The 16893-nt window shown below is 54.8% G+C and overlaps 1 protein-coding gene across 3 annotated transcripts in view; it reads left to right on the forward strand.

Annotated features, from left to right (window-relative positions):
• Nucleotides 1-3907: 3907 nt before the first annotated feature.
• The window catches only part of TAF4 (TATA-box binding protein associated factor 4), a 79838-nt gene continuing 66852 nt past the window's right edge, over nucleotides 3908-16893 (forward strand). Inside the window, exons 1-2 of one of the 3 annotated variants that reach the window (XM_087445044.1) lie at nucleotides 3908-4204; nucleotides 4286-5197. In XM_087445044.1, coding sequence (XP_087301170.1) covers nucleotides 3958-4204; nucleotides 4286-5197 — 1159 coding nt within the window. In that variant the 5' untranslated portion in view covers nucleotides 3908-3957. Of the gene's footprint in view, nucleotides 5198-16893 lie in introns of all 3 variants that reach the window. The other 2 variants (XR_015555542.1, XM_014787541.2) reach the window with 2 other exon arrangements.

Consider the following 16893-nt stretch of genomic DNA (forward strand, 5'->3'; position numbering starts at 1 on the left):
CACCAGGAAAGAGACCTTGGGCTACTGACTTAGCCTTCCTAAACTTCAGTTTCCTCATCTGCAATGCAGGCTCGGCTGGTGCGGAGGGAGTGCTCAAGGCATCAGTGTGGTGGTTACTGGTGGCCACCCGAGCCGATTTGAGCATTGTCACCTAGTTGGCAAGGCAGAACAGGGAGGGGACTGTCTTGGCCAGTGGACTCCACTCCAGACCCATCAGGTCACAGGCTAGTCTCATACTCCAGCCTCTCCTGGCTATGTTCTAGGGCAAAGGGGCTGGTCAGGCTGATGAGTGCCTTCTGATTCATTTGAGAGGTCTTCTCTCTAAAAGCGGACAAACTGGTCCTCTGGTGTGTTGGATTGAATAGTGTCTCCCCAAGATTCATGTCCACCCAGAACCTCAGCCTGTGATGTTAGCTGGAAATAGGGTCTTTGCACATGTGATTAGTTAAGGATCTTGAGGTGAAATCATTTTGGATTCAGGGTGGGCCCTAAACCCAATGACTGATGTCTTCATAAGAGGAGAGGACGCAGAGAGACGCGCAGAGAAGACACGAGGCAGAGTGGAGTGAGGCGGCTGCAAGCCAAGGAATGCCTGGAAGCTGGAAGAGGTAGGCAGCATCCTCACTTAGAGCCTCCAGAGTGAGTGCGACCCTGCTGACACCTTGATTTTGGACTTCTGGCTTCTAGAACTGAGAGAATAAATTTTTGTTGTTTTAAGTCCCCAAGTTTGTGATAATGTTATGATGGCCCTAAGAAACGAATGCGTCTGTGTTTACAGATCAGTTTTGTGTTCAAGAGCTTGTCTCTGGGATGTGGATCCATTCTTGACCTTGGGCCCATCCTGCCGAGTCTGCAGCGCTGAGGAGCACTGCCAGCTGGGGGGGTGAAGTCACCCAGGTGAATGGGACTCTGGGAACCGAGCCTAGATCCACCAGCTGCAATCTAGCTGTATGTCTCTAAAAAAACAAAATCGTTTTGTCGTCTAGTATTTCAGGCGGACAACAAAAGCATCGGTAACATAACGAACACTGCCTATCCCTCACAGCCAGAGAACACTGAAATGATTGTCTCTTGGTTATGTTTATTCTTTTATTTGAGTGTGTCTGATGCTTTCTCTGTTTTATTGAAAAGACAACATACTGCTTAATACACTTAAAAGGCTGGGAAGCTGCCTTTTGGCCAGGGCCTTGCACATCTGCAGGGCTGCAGGTGGCAAGGACGTACTGTTTCTGGATTCTGTCCATCTTCTAGTAAACTTCCTCCCATGTTTAAATGTGTTTATATTTACACTCATTTTCATCCCCCCTTTATTCTTTTTATGCTAGGTGGAAAGTCATAACTTCTTGTGGCAACAAGTAAAACCACACAGAGATAGTCAAAGAAAATTCCCGAGTGACCAAGGGACAGCATGACCAAGGTAGACAGGTTGGCAGCGTCTCCCCCACTCCGCAGTAGGAGGGGAGGAGCCATGGGGCTTCCGCGCCCCTCTGTTCACTCTCAAGGTGGCAGTGCTCTGGAGAGCACCAGATGCAGTACAGCTGCGTACGCTCTCTGTAGCTCCCACCTTCCTCTGGGGGTGCACAGGACACCCTCCCAAGGAGAGTGGGGACGGTGAAGTGGGGAGGGCCACACTCTTAACCTCCCACACTTCCTGCTGGATGGAAGGTGCCCGAGGACTCTGGGGGTGATGTCAGCACCAATGCAGGGAGGAGGCCTGGTGTAGAGGAAAAGTGAGCCCTCCCTGGCACGCACCCAGCTTTCAGAGACGTGGGGACTACCCTGGGGTGAAGGGATCCTGGTGGCCTCCAGAGAACTCAGGAAGCCACCATTCTATGGGGAAGTGGGACTAGCCTGCCTGAGATGGCACCACCCACCTTGCTTTACTAAAGATCTCGGTAATGCAGCAGGGGTGGACGTGAGAGTGGGGATTCCCCCAGTCACATGGGCTCTCCCGGGGCCTCAGAAGCTGGGTTTCACTTTCTCAGGCATCCAGTGTACTGCCTTGTAGCACCGCTGCTTGCTCCTCTCCCCCAAAGCCAATCTTGAGTGTTTTCAGAGTGCAGACTATGGTATGCACCTGTTTCCCACCAGACCTCCCACATGGGGCTGAGGTCAGCCTGCTCATGCTTTTTTTGGCCTCCTTTAAAGTTACCTCATCAGTTGTCAACATTTAAAGATTATGAGATTCTACACATAATGCCACGTTTCAGCTATTGTTTGAATACCAGACCACCCGCAACGCTGGGCTCCAGGCGCCCGTGGAGATGGCGCACAGGTGCCCCAGGTTCACAGTCCCCCACCCCAGCGCTCACTCACACTCAGCTTGTTCCATTCCTTTCCTGCCTCTGGGCACTAAAATTCAGGTGCAAAATTCCAGCTATATGTTTGCAGGATTTCCCCCGACACTCCCTCCTGGGGGAGGCACCTTTCCCGGCCTCCAATCCCGCTGCTCATTATCTAGAACTTGGGGAGCGAGAGGACGGACTCCGGCAACCCAGAAGTCAGTCGATTTGAAGGGCTCCGTGGGACCGCGCACCCGGCCCTGTGAGATCTGCTTGCGGGAGCCGGCGGGGTCTAAATCATTTACTACGTCACCAGCCCCTCATTGTGCTGAGGTCTGTGTTACTGCGGCCTCCGGCTCTTCAGCAGGAGCCTGATCATGTGATCTCACGTCCCCGGTGAGGCCTGAGGCCAGGAGACATTTCTCTCTGGGCTTTCCCAAAAAAACGGTGAAAAGAAAACCACTAGAAATGTCCCGAAACACCATCTCTTGGTTAAAACAAAAAACAAAAACACAAACGCACAAAAAGAGAACTGTACTATTTCTATACAGTGCTCGTAAACATTATTCCAGATAACTTACTTTGTCAAAAGGAAAGAACAGGAAATAAGAAACAGACAAGGACCTCCAGATCGACTGCTCCCTGTCGAACTACTGGCCCCCGACAGGCGCTGTCACCTCGCCTAATAATTTATGACACAGTCGTGTCCGGGCCGTGCAGCCAGAGAAGATGACAGTCACGCCGGGGAGGCTTCGCTGCGGACTCAGGCGCGGGGACAGGCCGGCGCACCCCGGGACCTGCGCGCGCCCCTCGCCCACCGCCCACCGCGCTCGGCCGAGCGGCGGCATGCCTACCGCGCCGGAGGCCCGTTCTCGGGCTACGGAGGTGCCGCCGGCCGGAGGGCTGGCCGCGCTCGCCCCGCCCGGTGCTGCGGGCCCCGCGCCGCCCCCGCCCTCGCCCTCGCCCCCACGCCCGCCCGGCAGGCTCCCTGCCCCGGACCCGGGCCCCGACCCCGGCCTCCGGCCGCGCGCGCAGTCCCCGCAGGCGGCGGCGCGGAGAGCCTCGGTCCCGGGGAGCACGGCCTCCCTCGCCCGCCCGCCCGGCGCTCCCGTCAGCTACGGCCGCAGCCATTTTGGAGAGAGCGAAACAAAGAGCGAGTCATCGCCGCCGCCCCCCACCAGGCCCCGGCCGCGGTCCCCGCCCGCCACGCCCTCGGGGCCGTCGGTCCCGGGCCTCCCCGGCGGGCCGCACCCCCACACCCCCGCCGGCCCAAGGGCGCGAGCAGCCCGCCGCCAGCTAGGCCACAGCACAGCCGGCACAAGCCCGCACCCCAGCCTCTGGCGCTCGCAGCCATTGGCCGCGCCTTTTAAGCGCGCGCCGCAGCCAATCGCGGGGCGCCGGGCTGCCGGGTGGGGGGCGCCGCAACCAATGACGAGGCGCCGGGCGGCGGGCGGGGGCGGGCGCGCCGCCGCGCCTGCGCACCGCACCGCCGCCGCCCTCCCCGCGCCGGCCGCCCGCGCCCCCGCCCGGCCGCCGCCCCCGCCCCGCCCGGCGCGCGCCGCCCCCCGCCCGCCCCCGCGCCCGCCCGCCCGCCCGACAGCCCGCCTGCCCGCGCGGAGCCTCCTCCCCGCCCAGCGCCGGCCGAGCGGCGGCGGCGGCGGGCCGAGGAGGAAAGATGGCGGCGGGCTCGGATCTGCTGGACGAGGTCTTCTTCAACAGCGAGGTGGACGAGAAAGTGGTGAGCGACCTGGTGGGCTCGCTCGAGTCGCAGCTGGCGGCCAGCGCGGCCCACCACCACCATCTCGCGCCCCGCGCGCCCGAGGCGCGGGCCGCGGCCGCCGGCGCGCTCGGGAACCATGTCGGAGCCGGAGCCGTGCCGGCCGAGGGCGCGCCCGCAGCGGCGCCGGAGCCGCCCCCCGCAGGTAGAGCGCGGCGCGGCCTGAGCGCGGGCGGGCGCCGGCCGGGCCCGCGTCCTCACCGCGCCGCCCCGCTTGTCCCCGCAGGGCCCGCCGCGAAGCTGAGCGCGCTCGAGGCCGGCGCGGGGCCGGGCGCCGGGGCCGGGGCCTGCGCGCCGGGAGCCGGGGCCGCGGCCGCGCCCGAGCCCGCCGCCAAGCCCGCCGCCCGCAACGGCCCGCCCGGCGGCCCCGGCGCCGCGCAAACTTTGAATGGGAGCGCCGCGCTGGGCAACTCGCTCCGCGCCGCCGCCGCCGCACCTGCTGTCAGCCTGCTCCACAACGGGCCCGCGCCCGCGCCGCCGCCGCCCAAGCCCGCCGCCGCCACTGTCATCCAGACGCCGCCCTTCCTCGGCGCCCCCGCCGCGCCCGCGCCCCGCGCCCCTCGCCCCCGCGCCCGCCGCGCCCGCCGCGCCCCCGCCGCCCCGCCGCCGCCCGCCGCCGCCAGCCTGGCCCGGCCGCCCGGCCACCCTGCCGGACCCCGGCGGCCGCGCAGAACGGGGCAGCGCCGCGCCCCCGCGCCCGCGCCCGCCCCGGTCCCCGCGCCCCCCGCGCCCCCCGCCCCCGCCGCCAACAGTCAGCCCGGGCCCGCCGCCGCGCCCGCGCAGGTGGCCAAGGCCGACTCGCCCAAGACCGCGCTGCAGCCGGCGCCCCCGCCGCCACAGACCCTGGCGGCCAGCTGCCCGGCCGGCGCGGCGGCCGGTATGATCCTCGGGCCAACTATGCAAGGGGCGCTGCCCGCCGCCGCCGCCGCCGCCACCGCTGGCCTCCCGCCGCCAGCCCCCGGCACCCCCACCGGGCTGCCCAAGGGCTCGGCCAGCGCGGTGACCCAGAGCCTGCCCAGGACGCCCTCGGCCACCGCCGGCGGGATCCGGGCCACGCTGACGCCCACGGTCCTCGCCCCCCGCCTGCCGCAGCCGCCTCAGAACCCGACCAACATCCAGAACTTCCAGCTGCCCCCAGGTGAGTGGCCGCGCCGGGTAGGGCTGGGCTGCCCCAGCTGGGAGTCCAGGAAGTTGTGGGACCGGCAGGACGCTAAGGTCACGGGTCTTGCACAGGCCTGCAGCGTGCCGAGGTGCACTTCTGCCCGGGTGCGAGAGAGTGTTCCTGTGAGTGTGTGTGTGTGTCTGTGCGTGAGTGTGGCTGCGCGCCCAGCGTGATGTGGTAGCCGGGGTCTCTCACCTCCTGCAGAGTTGGCCTCTGCACGGTTTTTGCGTTGCAGAGTTTCTCTGCCATCGCTCACAGTTGAGTGGGTTCTTTCCTCCTGTCCTGCCTGGCCTTGTGTGCCCCTGCCCCGTGTCCCTGTGTGGAGAGTAGTAGCAGCTGGCGCTCCTGGGGACAACTTAGTGGGCTATACAGGATGTAGGGACATAGTCTGGGTCCATGGTTTTCTTTCACGTGGTGCTTTACTCTCCTGGTCTCTGGGATCAGGCGTATGGCTGTGTCCTCAGTGAACTCTCCTGCTCCTTGATTATCCTGAGCTGTGATAGCAGTCCCCTGATCCTGGGTTAGGGACCCCCCTTCCACCTGTGAGGTCAGGCAGAGTGGCGCCCCTCGTTCAGGCTGGGCAAGGCTATGTGGAAAGCTTCTACTTCCCTGCTCACACCAGGATGGCAGAGATCCCAGGTGAGCCTTGGAGGAATCCTGGGCACACACCCTTCCTGGTTGCGTCCTTGCCTCAGCTGCGGGCTCTGCAGTAGTATTTCAGTGCTTCCCGGAGCCACAGGATTGTTCAGCACTGTTATCGCTTAAAGAGTGCCCGGTTGCCGTGGTTATTGCCATGCCGCAAAGTCAGTGGTGGGCATGTGCTCTCTGGTCAGCGGGTCTCTTGGAGGTATACACGGAGCGGGGTCGCCTGGAGCCCAGCGGGCCGCAGCCTGTGTTTTCCACTCTTAGTCGCTTGTCGTCTCGGCAGTTCTTTAGGGTTCTTCAGGTTTGACGGCGGAGGATCCCCCACGGCGTTACGTTCACGCTGCTTTGTTTTGGGATTCTGAGGCAGAGAGAAACTTGAGCACGTGAGGCGCCCTGTTTTCTCTCCGGCGCCTCCACCTCTGCTGCATGGACTGCCTGCGGGTGCTGAGCTTCTGGAGAGCTCCTCCCTTGCTGTGTAGTAACATGTGCTGGTGTAGCGGCTGCCGCGGTGGCAGAAGTAGTAGAAACAGCACCTCCTGTGTCCCCTCGCTTTCCGAAAAGAGGGATTGGTCACCGTGAAAGAATTTCATTGTCTTAAGGAGGAAAGGTTTCCCTGTCAAAGTGTGTGGGGTTCCGGGCTGAGGGTAAAGCTTGACAGGGATCTGTGTGTATACGAGTAGGAAAAGACTACAGCCAAACACAGTGTTTTTGGGGTGGTAGTGGGGGCTGCCATGCTGTGAGAAGGAAAGGATGATGTAAAATAAGTTACCTAAGAGGTACTAAGATGTCCCTTACGACATAGTTTGTTTTTGAGTTTGTAAGAGTGTTTTATTAAAGGTTCTGTTTTGCTCATTATGTGTATTTTGACCTTTTAGTGGAAAATATGGCTGATCCTTAGTAACATTTAAGAGAGGGAATTCATAGTCGTAGCATGTTATGTAAACTGTCATGATACTTCTGACCCATCTGTAAAAATGCCCTCAGCGGCCCTGCTCGGCTCAGCGTTTGCCTTAGGCACAGCAGGGATGTTTCCCTGCGCTGCACTTTTGTTGTTTAAAACTGGTGTGAGCTTGTCGGTAAGTTGTGAGGTGGGTGGGTGCTTGGCCTGGCTTGCAGGGGCAGTGTGAGAGGCCTGCAGGTGTAGTGGTTTGGGGTTGACTGGACGCCTTTGGTCTGAGCCTTATTTCTTCCGGGGAGAGAACACTGTGGATCGAAAGGGGCATCTCTGCCGTCTTTGTCAAGTGACCCTGGACTCGCTTTCATCTTCTGATGTCAGTGTTAGGGATGTCTGCATGTGACAAGTGGACAACTCCTTGGAAAAACTGTAAAAACACTGACTGCATAAGTTCTCATGAGTCTTTGCATTAGTCCCGTGTATGTGAGAGCAGAGAACAGTGCGTGTTGACATTTGGGTGACAAATGCTGAGAGCTGTGCTTTAAAGGGGCCACATGCTTTCTAGAAAATAAAAGTATTACATCCATCTCTTCATGCGCCGTCGCCAGTTGGTCAGCTGATGAGGAACTCTGATTAATTCTTACTTCATTTTAATAACAATAAAAGCAAAAAAAGTATAGTTAAAACTACCACCAAAGCCCCCAAACAAAGTTCCTTCTTTTAAATAGTACAGCTTAATTCTGTAAGTCAAAATGACAGATAGTGAATGTTCTAGTTACGTCATATAATTGATTGACCGAGAAATATTAGATTCTTCTAGTTGATGTTTCCTCGTCATTGAAATCTTTCATCATAAAAGTGTATAAAGTGGAGGCGGAAGTAACTTATAAAATAACTATTGCCTAGTTCATAACTCATTCTTGTTACAACTCAGTGATTAGGGGCCGGCAGGGTTTTCAAAGCTACACGTAGGTGTCAAGTGAAATAACAGGCTGTTGGCAGTTGGAGTGTGTGAAGAGGCTCACCCCCCCAGTGCCTCCCCTTCCTGTGGGTCAGAGTTTTGAGGGTGGGAGAGGAGAGGGACAGAGGTCTCAGTGAGGTCTCCCCAAGGGCCAGGCTTAGGCCTTGCGTGTCATTCTCACAGCCCGCCACGAGCTCCTGTTGAGTTTGGTTTTAGCAAACTCAGTCTTGATATTCTTTGTCAGGACAGTTTTGTAAAGAGATGTTTATATTATTGTAATTAATTTGCTGGTTTGGAGATACCAGAGTCTGAGTTTTATCCGTGGAAATAACAAGATCATGTAAGAAGTCTTTAGAGATGTTGCAGCAAAGGCAGCTGTTCCCAAGAACACTGAAAAGCACTAGTTACATACAGCTTAGAATAGTCATAACATCCGAGTAATGTTATGATTCTAGTTGAAAGAAGAAAAAAGTGATATGACACCAAAATTAGCATGCATGTAAAAAAACATCTTGTAAAAGATCTTTCCAGATAGGTGTTACGTTGAAGATGCTCATTTCTAAAGGTTATTTTTTGGCGTGGCTAATTAGCATTTTCTATAGTGTATGTCTGTTCTGCTTTCACAGAGAACTTGCTCTCTTGTTGCCCTAAGATTTGGCCAAAGTGTAGGTTCTCGTTCCAGGGCAGAAACCGTTTCCTCACTGTCGGCCTGGATACCTTGGCCTAGAGAATATTTGCATGTGACTTATTTACAATGAATACTCCCGAGGTTAATATGCTTATAAGGACAGGTGTTTCGGGCATTGGTTCCCATCCATGGTGAATTTAATTGAATTCCTATCCTTGGGGAGGAAGAGAAAAAAGTCCACTAGGAGCTGATTGTGCTGGGCCTGGTTGAGTTCTAGGATCATTGACCTGAGCTGGGTAGTAGATGGTGGAAGGCAGGAACTAGAAATTCTGGTGGCCAACTTTGGCAGCAGATGCTTTGGCACAAGGGACATTCTTGGAAGTTTAGATTTTGTTACTTGAGGGCACTCTTGCTGTTTGACCTGGGACAGAATATATGGATCCGTGGAGTCTCAGTTTCCCCAGCTAGAAAGTGGGGTTGACCATTTTGTGGAATTCCATTAGGATGAACAGTCTACACTGCTGTCATTTATTATTCATTTATTTATGCATTTTATTTATGCATTTATTATTCATACACTGTCCCAGTTCCGTTGCACTTTTTCACTGGTTTTCAAGCGTTATGTTGCTGTAGAAGTAGCAAAATGTAAAGACAGTTTTATTCCCATCAAAACCATACCCAGATTGGAGGTGTTCTCAGTGACTGAGGAGCCTGGTGCGGTGGCTGACTCTGTTTCTGTAAGTGAGTAAGTTGGCGAGGTTGTCACAGATGGGTCGTAGACGTGAGGGATATGTTCTGCAGACCCTGGGGACAGGGGGCGCAGTTGCCTGCAGAGAGAGTGGACCTGGGCGTGGGGCTTGCTTGAGGCAAAGGCCTTAACCGAATTTTCCCCTTAATATACTTAGATAACAGTGACCTTTGGGGAAAAAAAGAAAAATAGCTTTTGGGAGGCATACACGGCCAGCACTGGACAGCTCTGCTTAGCGTGGGATGGGGGTAGCTTCTCTGAGCATTGCTTCCACGCTGCCAGCTTGGAGCGGAGGCCCTTGGGGTGAACAGGCGGGCACTCTTCTCCCTCTGTCTTGGCTTTGCTCCTGGCTGTCCCCGTTGTCTTTGGGGTGGACAGAGCTGTCTTGGTGACTGGGGCTGGGATGATGTTTCCTGCACATGTGGGTGGCTTTTGGAGCTGGTGGTCCTCACATTTTAGCAACAACCAGGAGAGGGTTCTCTCAGACCCTCCTGGGTTATCTGTTCTCACTGCTTACTGAACTTGAGGGCAGGGAGTGCATCGCGCTTATGGCAGAGTTACTGGAGTTTGGAAAGATGACAACTTTCCAAGTCCTTTACATTTGCCATATGAGGGGTAGATCCCAATTTATTAGAGCCCCATAAGGAAGCGGTTAGGAAAGTGGTATCCTGGCTACATAGCTGGTTAATGAACCTGAGGGGTCCAGAGGGCCCGGCTCCCAGGATTGTTCTGTCGCCTCCGGGTGCAGAGGTCGAGTGCCTGGGCTCTCAGTGGTGCTGCAGGAGATGCCCTTTGACAGCTGCCCAGGGTTTCTGACAGGTGGGCGCCAGCCTGCTCTGGCAGCGGTGTTTGATCTGTATGGGACTGACCCAGTTTAGACCCTGCCCTAGAAAAGCAGCGGCGGAGTGGGACAGAGCAGTGGGGTGTGCACGTGTCTGTTTCCTTGAAATTGTAAGATAAAGGTAGTTCCAGGTATGCTTCCAAAGCCCATTTCAGTTTATAAATGTAAGCTTTCATTGTCTTCAATGATGCATTTGAAGAAAGCTTTTATAAATAGCTAGTTATATGTAAGTTGATCAAAACATAATTAACAAGTGTTTTTGAAAATCTTGAAGCAGAGATTTAAAAGGCCTCTGGAGAAACTTGCCTGAGATTTGGGGTAATTTGCGTAGTTCTCAAAAGCACTTTTACTTTTATTCGTGTTCACGACAGCAGGAGCCTTGGATCTTCCTGATGGTCCTGGGAAACAGTTACTGTTTAGGGCTCTCGCCTCTGAAATTTGTCTTAGGCTGGAGGTCAGCAGCCTTTTATTTACTCAGGCCTTTGATAGTAATAAAACAGTTAAATGAAGTAAGAAAACCAAAGGAGAGGGGAACTTTTTGCAGCAGGACCCTGTGTCCTGGGTGCACCTGGAGGTGACTGTGACTCTTCCGTTTCCAGCTGGGCCCAAGGTTGCTATGGCGTTGTGGCGTTGTAAATTACAAACACGTATATCTCAGAACTTCTTACTTAGAATAAATCACCCCTGTGAAGTAGATCAAGTGCTGTAAAGTTATGTTTGAAAATTGGGAACTTTATATTTCTGTGGTAGGGCCATGAAAGCTTTGAATTACAATTTTTGATTTTTACGTATCCTTGAATATCTGCACAAAGGATTTAAAATCTTCAAAAAACAAAGAGATATGAAAATTGTCCATAGTTTAGGACCCCCCCCCCCCAAATTTGAAAAGTGCGTAGGTAACTACCATCGTTTGTCTGGCTTCCCTCTCTGGCTGCCCGCCTGGCCTCGCTGCTGCATGTGGGTGGAGGGCAGCGGTGGACGGAGGCAGTGAGGCTCCCTGACCCCCGGGAGTGGGCTTCGTGAGCTCAGAGCCCCTCAACTCTGCAGGCCTGGGAGGCTGAGTTGGACTTTCGTTCTTCCATCCTGAAGTTAAAGTCTTGATGGGACCTTTCTGCTTCTTCCATGTGGCCCGGGAGGAAGGGATACCCATGCTTCTTTTGACCCCCAAGCTCGTGAGGAGGAGTGTGACCAGGTGGGAGGTGGTGCGCGATATCCGCGCTGACATGGAGGAACTTGCGTCCCAGAGGGCCTGTTTCCGAATGTTTTCCAGCTCCAGAGGTTGGGGAAATCCTAAACTTTATGATTGCGTCAAATTGGATGTCAGATTTTAGAACCGAGGGGCAAGCGGTAAGAACTCTCTGTAGCTCTGAAGTGACTTGTTTGGGGGGTCAGTGGTCTGAGTGGACGCTGAGTGGGCACAGCAGGACACTAGGAGCCAGGACAGCTGAGCCGCCTCCCCAGTGCTGTGCGTAGCCTGCCAGGTGTGTGTCCGGTGGTCAGAGCGGCAGGCATGGTGCTCCGGTGGGAACACTCCGCAGAGGGTGGAGAAAGGCCTTGTGGGGTCCAGCGATGAGACTGAGAGCTTTGGGGAAAGACGGTGGTGGGACGGCCAGGCCGCGCAGCCATCACGTCTTACCATCATGGGTGAATGGGGAAAGAAGACAGCTTTGTCTACTTTTAAAATTTGTGCTCAAGTACGTGGGACAACTGCTCAAGAAAAGTTTTTAAAGGAATTTTCATGCCTTTCATAGAGGAGCTTTGTCTTTGTGGTTTTGGTATAATCCATTTATGAATTTGTGTAGACAGATGCTGGATGTTAGTGAACACAGCAAATGACTGAACAGGTCCGCTGTATGTCAAGTTTGATCTTGTAAAAATGCGGCACAATAGTAGCATCTTAAGTGTTATGACAGTTATTTGAAGAGTGAAAAAGGAAAGTGTTGATTATTAGTTAAATTAAATTAAAAATTATTAGTCACTTGAGGGGCTGGCCCCGTGGCTTAGCGGTTAGGTGCGCGCGCTCCGCTACTGATGGCCCGGGTTCGGATCCCTGGTGCGCACCGACGCACCGCTTCTCCGGCCACGCTGAGGTGGCGTCCCACATACAGCAACTGGAAGGATGTGCAACTGTGACATACAACTATCTACTGGGGCTTTGGGGAAAAAAAGGAGGAGGATTGGCAATAGATGTTAGCTCAGGGCCGGTCTTCCTCAGCAAAAAGAGGAGGATTGGCATGGATATTAGCTCAGGGCTGATCTTCCTCAAAAAAAAAAAAAATTATTAGTCACTTGAAAATGACTTTTTTTCTACCTGTTTTTCCTGATTATAAAATTGGTTTTATTCATTATAAGAAGTTTGGAAAGAAAAGAAAACTGTGAATAAGAAAGTGAAACCACCTGTATTCCCACCTTGCCCAGACTGTTCACTTCAGCCTGTGTTCGATGTGCGATGCAGGTGTACTTCTGGTCTTTACAAAATTAGGATCGTCCGTGGTCCCGCCATGTGTCACCTGCCTTACCTGGTTCATGTTTTGAGGGCATTCCCCCCCGCCAGTGGTCTTGAAGCTCCCTTCGTCTGCCTGGTTCTCCACTGTCACAGGCTGACATTTCATCCCAGGCCCCTGGGACAGGCTGCTGTGGCTAATGTCCACTTGTCTGTATAAAAGACTCTTGGCTGGATGTTTGTGCACAGCTCTGTGTGCAGCTGCTGGGTTGAGCATTTTCAAGTCTTTGATACAGATTGCTTTCTGGAGGGCTCGACTATTTATGCTTTTAAAACCATGGTTTTTAGAACCATGGCCAAAATACAACGTTTTAGAAATCAATACCATCCCAAAGTCTTCCTTAGAAAGTTGTATCTGGTTTTAAGTTGCATTTATTTGACTAAGTGAGTTTAAACCTCTTCACATGGATGTTGATTGAGACTATGGCTCGTTTGTACTCATTTATTCTAGGACGTGTGTGAGCCACTGAGGAAGGCTGTTGTGGGCGCTGGGCGTCCAACCTGGGGTCCCAAGGCTGACAGAGCCCCTACTGTCAGGGTGCTTCGGTTGTGGTGGGGACCAGGCAGTCAATAAGTAAACAGCGTCGGCATGATTTCTCATCGCATTAAGTGCGATGAAGGAATAAGCAGTGTGCTGAGACTGAGTGACCAAGAGGGCGCCACTGGACCAGTTGGGGAAGGCCTTTCTGAGCAGGTGCCGTCGGAAGCGAGACCTGGGTGATGAGAAGGGAGCCAGTGGTGCGCAGCCTGGGACCTGGGTTCCAGGCAGAGGAAAGAGCAGTGAAAGGCCCCCGGGGGGTCAGAGAGCAGGTCCCAGGCTGGAGTGGGTGAGTGAGGGGGAGCCATGGGAGACAGGTGGGGGCCGTCTGTTATGGAGACCTGGGTGTAGGAGGGCATGGGCCTGTTCCGGCGGCCGCTGGACTTCTCGGATTAGCAGGGACTTGTGCTTCGTCGTCCCAGCTTTGAAAGGTACCAAACGGCTCCCGTGGGCTCTGCTTTGCACGGGCTGCAGGCACTTGGGTTGAGGCAGTCTCGCTGGCTGGAAGGGGTGAGTGGTCAGGAGGCAACCCCGGCCTTGAGGCGCGGGTCCCTTTTTCCTGGCTGCAGAGGCCGCTGGGTCCTTCATCCTGTGCCTGGGGGCTGTCTTGGTGGACGACCAGCAGCTCCTCATGTGGCCTCACAGGTCAGGGCAATGGTTTGTGAGTTTGGTCAGTCAGTTGGTCAGCAAGCATTAATTGAGCACCAACTTCAGGTCAGACCTTGTGCTGGAGTAGGACAGTTCCCGTCCTCAAGGAATTAGTCTGTGATGGGGTTGTGCTGGGGAACCACAATAGGTCAGTTTGTAAGGGGTGGAGGTGGGCGTAAATGTAATGTCATTTCTGCAGTGGGATATCATTAGCCACTCTCTCCCCTGGTGTAATTTCTCAGGATAGGCATTCTGTCTGTTATAATTAGTTTTGGACGCTCCAGAGTTTTCTCTGTTGCTTTGGACTGATCAGATAACAAGTCAGGTTGGTGCTACTTAGTTACGTATTTAGCGGTTAAGAAACTCAGTTCAGAATGTCGACTTTTAAAGCCCTGGAGTGATATAGTAAAGACAGCCTCCAGCTGGGGTGCACGCCTTTCGTCTGGCTGCGGGGAGGCGTGGAAAGAGCCCTGGACCAGAGCTCATCAGGAACTGTGCGCATCCGGGCGGGGATCCTGACCTCTCTGGGCCTCAGTGGCCTCGCCTGGGCGCTGAGTGGGCTGACCCTTGCTTTCATTTCATGCTAAATTTGGAAACCACTGACTGGGTGCTGATCCTGGAGCCGATGAGGAGGATGCCCTCTTCCAACTTTGGCGGCTTTGCAGTCCAGATACACCTCTGCATAGGTCTCTGAGACTGCACTTGGGGCTCATGTTGGCTCGGTGACCTCGGGGGCTGCCAGCAGAGTCTCCTGGGGTGGGTGGGACTGCCGACCTGCCTGGGACCCGCCACTCCAGAGAAAACTATTGTGTTCCCAGTTGGGAAAGCCACAGGCCTAGCCTCAGTGAGACACGCGGCGTTTCACCTCCATGAGGACGTACTTAAGAAGGGACAGTGTGTGAAAGTGCAGAGCAGTGTGAAGTAACTGAACTCCGTTCTTGGGGTCAGCACGGCGAGATGGCAGAACTATGCTGTGCACAGAAGGCAGGTGGGGGTGGTGCACAGTGTGAGTCCATTTCCATGGCTGTGAAGGGACACGCACTGTTCAGATCTGTGTGCTCTGCACTGGTGTGTTGTGGGCATGTGTTTGTTCGAGTGCGGGGAGTTGTCCAGAGGATGTACTTGAACTCCCTGGAGGTGGCTGCTTCTGGGGAGGCTGGTGGAGAATGGGACCTTTACCTTTATCTGTAATATTTTATTTTTCTTAAAGAGACCTGAAGCTATTGTGATAAATTTTAACAATCATTTGTTCTCTGCTCCCAGAGTGTTTATTCTTGTAATTATGTGCATTTTAAAATGTTTTCAAGCCGACTCTCGGATGTAATTATCAGTAGATGCTCAGTGCAGTGTCATGGGCAGGGGCCAGGTGGAGCTCCCGCCGTGGGAGGGTGTGGTCTCCGTCACTCACTTGGGGCTACTCCACTCAAGGACCTCTCGGGTTTCTGGTTGCTTCGAGAACGAAGCCCAGGCTACTGACCGTGGCCTGACCACAGGGGTTCACTGTCTTGCCCCCCTGCTCCAGCATACGACTGCTTGCTTCCTCGTCGGTCAGCGTGCCAGGTCACGGCTGCACTTGACAACTGCTCTTCTCTTTGCTGAGAACATTGTTTTCTGGACGCTTCTGCACGTCATTGAGGCCCCCGCTCCAGCATTGCTTCTGGACGCTGGCCTTTGTGGTCCTCGCAGCAGAGCAAGGCGCTTGCTTGGGACTGGCGTGGCTCTCACTGAGGCGCATCTCTGCAGGTCCCAGCAGTGGGGCAGGTGGTTCTGAGCCCACAGAGGTGGAGCTTTCTGTGGGTTTACCTGTTGGTCTCCGCTGCGGTCTTGCCATCGAAGCCGGAGCACCGGAGGGCAGAGAGCGTTGCTTGTGCTGCATTCATTTTTGAACCTCAGCATCAGCGTGGTGCTCGCGTGGCGGGATGCCTGTGGCGTGAGTCAAGGAGTCTCCTGGAGGTGTTTGTGGTCTGTCTGCCTCGTAGACAGGCCGTGAGTTTGGAAGACCATTAATTGAGATGGGAGACTAGTGGAGAACAGGATATGTTTTGGATCTCAGATGCATAGAATTGAATAGTCACGGTCTTTGGTCCTCGCGTGGCCTGCTTTATTTATGTGGTCATTTTAACAGTTTAATAAGCACCTGCCAACACCATCCCACAGAAGAGCTGGGACCTTGCCAGCATCCCACGTGACTGTCCGACCCCTACTGCCCCAGCCTGTGGCAGCTGTTGTCCTGACTTTGTGGTCACCCTGGCTTTGCTTCCCTTTTCCTACCACTGATAGCCTCTTCTTAAACATTGCTAAACATGTGTTTTATTTTAGCTTTAATTTTGTAGAAAAAGCACCATGCTGTGGGTCATCTTTTGGGACCTTTGCCACTTAAATGTCATGTTGCAAGATTCTTCCCTCCTGTGCTGTGTGGTGGTTTGTCGCCTGGAGACAACACAGCTTCTTCATCTCCTCTCTGTTGTTTGTGAAAAGGGCCCTCATACCTTGCCCAGGTCTCCTGCTGTGGGGAGCTGGGAGCGCAGTTGTCCTGTTGTGGGAGCTCAGGAGATATGGCCACACTGTTGTCCACAGGACTACTCGGATTTCCACTTTCCAGCAACATTTGAAAGATTCTGAGAACAGGCTAGTTATTTGTTTATGAAAACTCAAGTGCTTGGTTCTAGATGTGTAAGTTTGGATTGTCCACCAAATATCCAAGTGGGGAGTCGGGGAGAATTGAGATGTAAGTCTGAAATTCAGGGCTGGGGATCTAGAGGTGAGGGGGCGTCCCTAAAAGATTGATGATATTTTAAGCCATGGGCACACTGTGCTCACCTGGTTTGGTGGAGGGGCAGTATAGCCAAGGAGAAAAGAAGACAGCACAGAGACCTGTTCTGGGACATTCTGACACCTTGAGGTGGAACAGAGGAGGAGCCAGCAAAGGACGCTGAGGAGGAGAGCAGGTGAGGCAGGGGGGCCCACAGGGAAGCCCCCAGGTGAACCCAAAGAGGAGCCGATGGTGTTGGGGGGAACGAGACCCACGGGGGCACCAGGTTGTGGGGTTAGGAGTGTGTCAGGGAGGTGCGTGTCTTCGCCTGTCTCGAGTTGGTGGACAGTTGGGGAGATGCGGATGGAGCTGCCCTTGGCTTTGGGCCTGGAGGCCTGGGTGGGCCAGTGCTGAGTGCAAGCTGAGGAAGCGACTTTGGGGTGTGCAGACAGTGCTTGGGGGCGCTTGTTTCAGAAGGGGATAGAGACATGGGAATGGAGTCTAAGGACCGTT

This window comes from Ceratotherium simum, chromosome 21 (assembly GCF_057802395.1).
Source record: "Ceratotherium simum simum isolate JZ-2026a chromosome 21, ASM5780239v1, whole genome shotgun sequence".
Classification (NCBI taxonomy): Eukaryota; Metazoa; Chordata; class Mammalia; order Perissodactyla; family Rhinocerotidae; genus Ceratotherium; species Ceratotherium simum.